Genomic DNA, 3,835 nt, shown 5'->3' with positions numbered 1-3,835 from the left:
CTCAAGAGTCTTCTCCAACACCACAGTTCAAAAGCGTCAATTTTTCGGAGCTCAGCTTTCTTCACAATCCAACTCTCACATCCATACATGACCACTGGAAAAACCATAGCCTTGACCAGACGGACCTTTGTTGGCAAAGTAATGTCTCTGCTTTTTAATATGCTGTCTAGGTTGGTCATAACTTTCCTTCCAGGGAGTAAGCGTCTTTTAATTTCATGGCTGCGATCACCATCTGCAGTGATTTTGGAGCCCCCCAAAATAAAGTCTGACACGGTTTCCACTGTCTCCCCATCTATTTCCCATGAGGTGATGGGACCAGATGCCATGGTCTTAGTTTTCTGAATGTTAAGCTTTAAGCCAACTTTTTCACTTTCATCAAGAGGCTTTTTAGTTCCTCTTCACTTTCTGCCGTAAGGGTGGTATCATCTGCATATCTGAGGTTATTGATATTTCTTCTAGCAATCTTGATTCCAGCTTGCGTTTCATCCAGTCCATTGTTGCTCATGATGTATTCTGCATATAAGTTAAATAACCAGGGTGACAATATACACCCTAGGAAGAAGTACTACTGCGTAGTAAAAGTGAACCGGCACTCGACTGATCAGTTTCGCGTGTTGGCCACAAGAGACCCAGGATAGCATCAAAAGAAATCACCAGTGAAGTGCTTAGTAGAGACCTATTAACTCCAGCGTGTGGAAACAGCCGCATAGTAAATTTCCGGAAAGACACATTCAATAGCTCTCCAGAAAGTGACCTGCGGGAAGAAGGCTTCAGACTTCCGCTTTTGCCGGCGCTTGCGCGCGGTCGTTTCTGCCGTTAGGCCCGCCTCTCGGCTTAGTGGTGCGGGCGGAGGGGCATGGCTAAGGTGGCGGCGCTGGAGATGTTTCAGAAGACTCGTAGGTAAGCTGACCTGGAGAAGTGATTGACAAGGAAAAAAAAAAAACCAGGAAGAGCCTAGGTTGCTCACGCTGCCTGGGACAAACAAGCCGGCGCCTTCCTGGCACTATTACTGGCTTCCGTGAGCTCAGGAAGGCGAGAATCAAAACTGCGGGAATGATGACTTAATGACTGAGGGTAGAAAGGCGAGACGGTTTTGTAACCAAAATACAAAAACCAAGATTCATTACTTAGTACTAGAGAGTCTTTCCTGCACTTGACGCAGTTGAAAGGGGGCCTCCAGACAGAATTTCAGGTGTGACCAGTGATGGTCTATGTTTCGGTTTCCCAGCCACAAAAAATACAGAGCCGCCTTAAAGAAGGAAAAACGAAAGAAACGGCGCCGGGAACTGGCTAGACTGAGAGATTCAGGTAATGGACTCATCTTGTTTTCTTTGTATAAACTTGTTGCCCATACTGCGGCAAAATTGAGGCCCCAGTGTCAAAAGAGAGATGTGTATCTGATGAAGTGCAGGGTCTGGTTCCTGCGAAGTTATTTTATAGCCATGTTAGAGAAAATACTAACGTTTTAAATAAGACAGGGAAAGGTATGGTGAATCACTACTATTTGTAAATATTTGTAAAGAACTTGATGTCTCGGGTGTAAGAATTGTGAATTTCAGCAGCTACTAAGTGTTAACTACTCAGTCGATGTTCTCCCTTGTACTGGTCAAGTATATTAATTAGACATTGTTCAGATTTTTCTCAAACTGAAATAGAGTAAGGTACCTATATTGAGGCAAATAAATGATAACTGAAACTATTGTTTTTCTTTTAACTATTTACAAGCATAAAACTATTGGTGGAACTTGACTGTAAACATACATAAAATCAAAACCACACAACTCATTCACATCTACATAAATGTAATACTAGGGATTATATGGAACAAAGTCTTAAAAATATTTGTACTGATAGCTGTTACTGGATTATGTGGTGTTTTAGTGCTTTATTATTGTTGCCTTATAGTTGTCAAACACTTTTTTTCTGTTGGGAAAACAGTGGAACCTTAATTTGTCCAATGATGTTGATATGTATTTGGCTTAAAAATGGCAGAACCTAACATTTTCCCATAAACTTGTGTGAGTAATGCAGTAAACTTAGTACTGCTTAGCCAGCATGCTTATAAACTCAGATGGATGCACTGCTGTCACATAGCAGTATCGGCTTTTAATGTTTGTCATCCACCTTTTCCAGAACTTGCTAATTAAGTTGTCCGAGACAGTTCTTGGACTGTAGAGAATGTGGCCTCAAGTAAACAGATTTTTGGACTTGGGAAATGGCCATACAGCTTTTGTTTACCATTGATGTTCCCAGGCAATGATTCTAGTAGCAATACATGGCATATTTGGCATGGAAAAATCATTGTATTCACACACAACAGGTAATGACTTGTTTATATTATTAATTGGAAATTAGTCCATTAGAGGCAGAAGAAAATGTCAGGAAAAGTAGGTAGGATAGGTTGGAGTTACTTATTCTTTACACTGCAAAATACACTCACAGCAAATCTTGGTAGGTAGTCATTTGAAATCTTCCTTGGTTAATTTAGTGTGTTTATAGGTAGGTCACTGCTTTGCTTTTTATTATATAGCTAGTGCCATATCCAAAACTAAGCAGTTGTCTGTCAGCTATCAGCTTTTCTCCTAGTTCTGCATATTCTGACTTAACAATTCTTTATCTAGAGAGACTTAAGGAATGTATAGAATAAAAAATACTTCTGTTCATTCATGGTAGTACTCATTGAAAGAGCAAACATATTCTCTAAAATATAGAAAGTATTACTGTAAAAGTGAATTGGCTAGCGATTTCTAGGAATTTCTCAAATATTGATCTCGCAGTTGTAGGTAATCTTTTCGGCATCTAGTTTAATCTTGGATAGCATGAAATAAACTGTCTTGTCATAGACTAAGAAAAATGTGAAAACAAGTTGCAAAACTGAAGTATGATTCTGTTTTTGTTTGAAAGAATTACATGTATAATACAATTAAATACTTACTACTTTAATGTATGCTGGCAAGTATTTGATTATACTTGTAGAGAAAATACCTCACTTGAATTGTTCACAATTATTTTTTTGAACTGTGTGAGCTTGGTTTTGGAGGGTTAGAGGTTTAAGTGAGTCAACAGGTATTTTGGAGTATTAGCAGGTGCATGGAATGTCTACTTAGTGGAAATACCTCTGTAAGTAATTCAGAATCATATTCTCTGTCAGGTAAGTCATTTATTTATCTGATAATTCTATCAGAAGTTACCACCCTTTGGTGTGCATATGTGAACCTATTTTCTTTTAATTTAGAATTCTGAAATAATAAAGTTTACTTGGTTAGAAAGGCAGTTTAATATAGGACTGAGTAAGCCTTTGTTCAGGCTTATAATACATATGTGACTTAGAAATCTTTTTTCTTTTAACTTTGAATGTTGGAAAGCTTCTGTTCCATTTCCTTAAGTGGCCTCAGTTTTCACTGTGTATTCCCATCTCTTGTTGCATTTTTGTCTCAAATTTAAATTTTAAATTGAAGAGAGTATAGTTTTTTATAGGAAAAATAAAATATTTATATAAATAAAATAATAAAAATATTCTCATTTTTAATTTGAAAAGTATATATATATACTGGAGAAGGAACTGGCAACCCACTCCAGTAAATGCCTGGAGAATCCCATGGACGGAGGAGCCTGGTAGGCTACAGTCCACGGGGTCGCGAAGAGTCGGACACGACTAAGTGACTTCACATTCACTTTTCACTTTCATGCATTGGAGAAGGAAGTGGCAACCCATGCCGGTATTCTTGCCTGGAGAATCCCAGGGACGGAGGAGCCTAGTGGGCTGCTGTCTCTGGTGTCATAGAGAGTCGGACACGACCGAAGTGACTTAGCAGCAGCATATATATATATGTGT

General features: G+C 38.7%; 1 protein-coding gene across 3 annotated transcripts in view; it reads left to right on the top strand.

Annotated features, from left to right (window-relative positions):
* The first annotated feature begins 823 nt into the window (after positions 1–823).
* The window catches only part of LOC133053084 (U2 small nuclear ribonucleoprotein auxiliary factor 35 kDa subunit-related protein 2-like), a 42,711-nt gene continuing 39,699 nt past the window's right edge, over positions 824–3,835 (top strand). For 2 of the 3 annotated variants that reach the window (XM_061137894.1, XM_061137893.1), the window contains exons 1-2: positions 824–900; positions 1,229–1,308. In XM_061137894.1, coding sequence (XP_060993877.1) covers positions 857–900; positions 1,229–1,308 — 124 coding nt within the window. In that variant the 5' untranslated portion in view covers positions 824–856. The remainder of the gene's footprint in view (positions 901–1,228; positions 1,309–3,835) is intronic. The other variant, XM_061137895.1, reaches the window with a different exon arrangement.

Source organism: Dama dama, chromosome X, assembly GCF_033118175.1.
Source record: "Dama dama isolate Ldn47 chromosome X, ASM3311817v1, whole genome shotgun sequence".
In the NCBI taxonomy this organism is placed as follows: Eukaryota; Metazoa; Chordata; class Mammalia; order Artiodactyla; family Cervidae; genus Dama; species Dama dama.
Note: the sequence above shows the minus strand (reverse complement) of the source record. Positions and strands in the feature narration are given on the sequence as shown.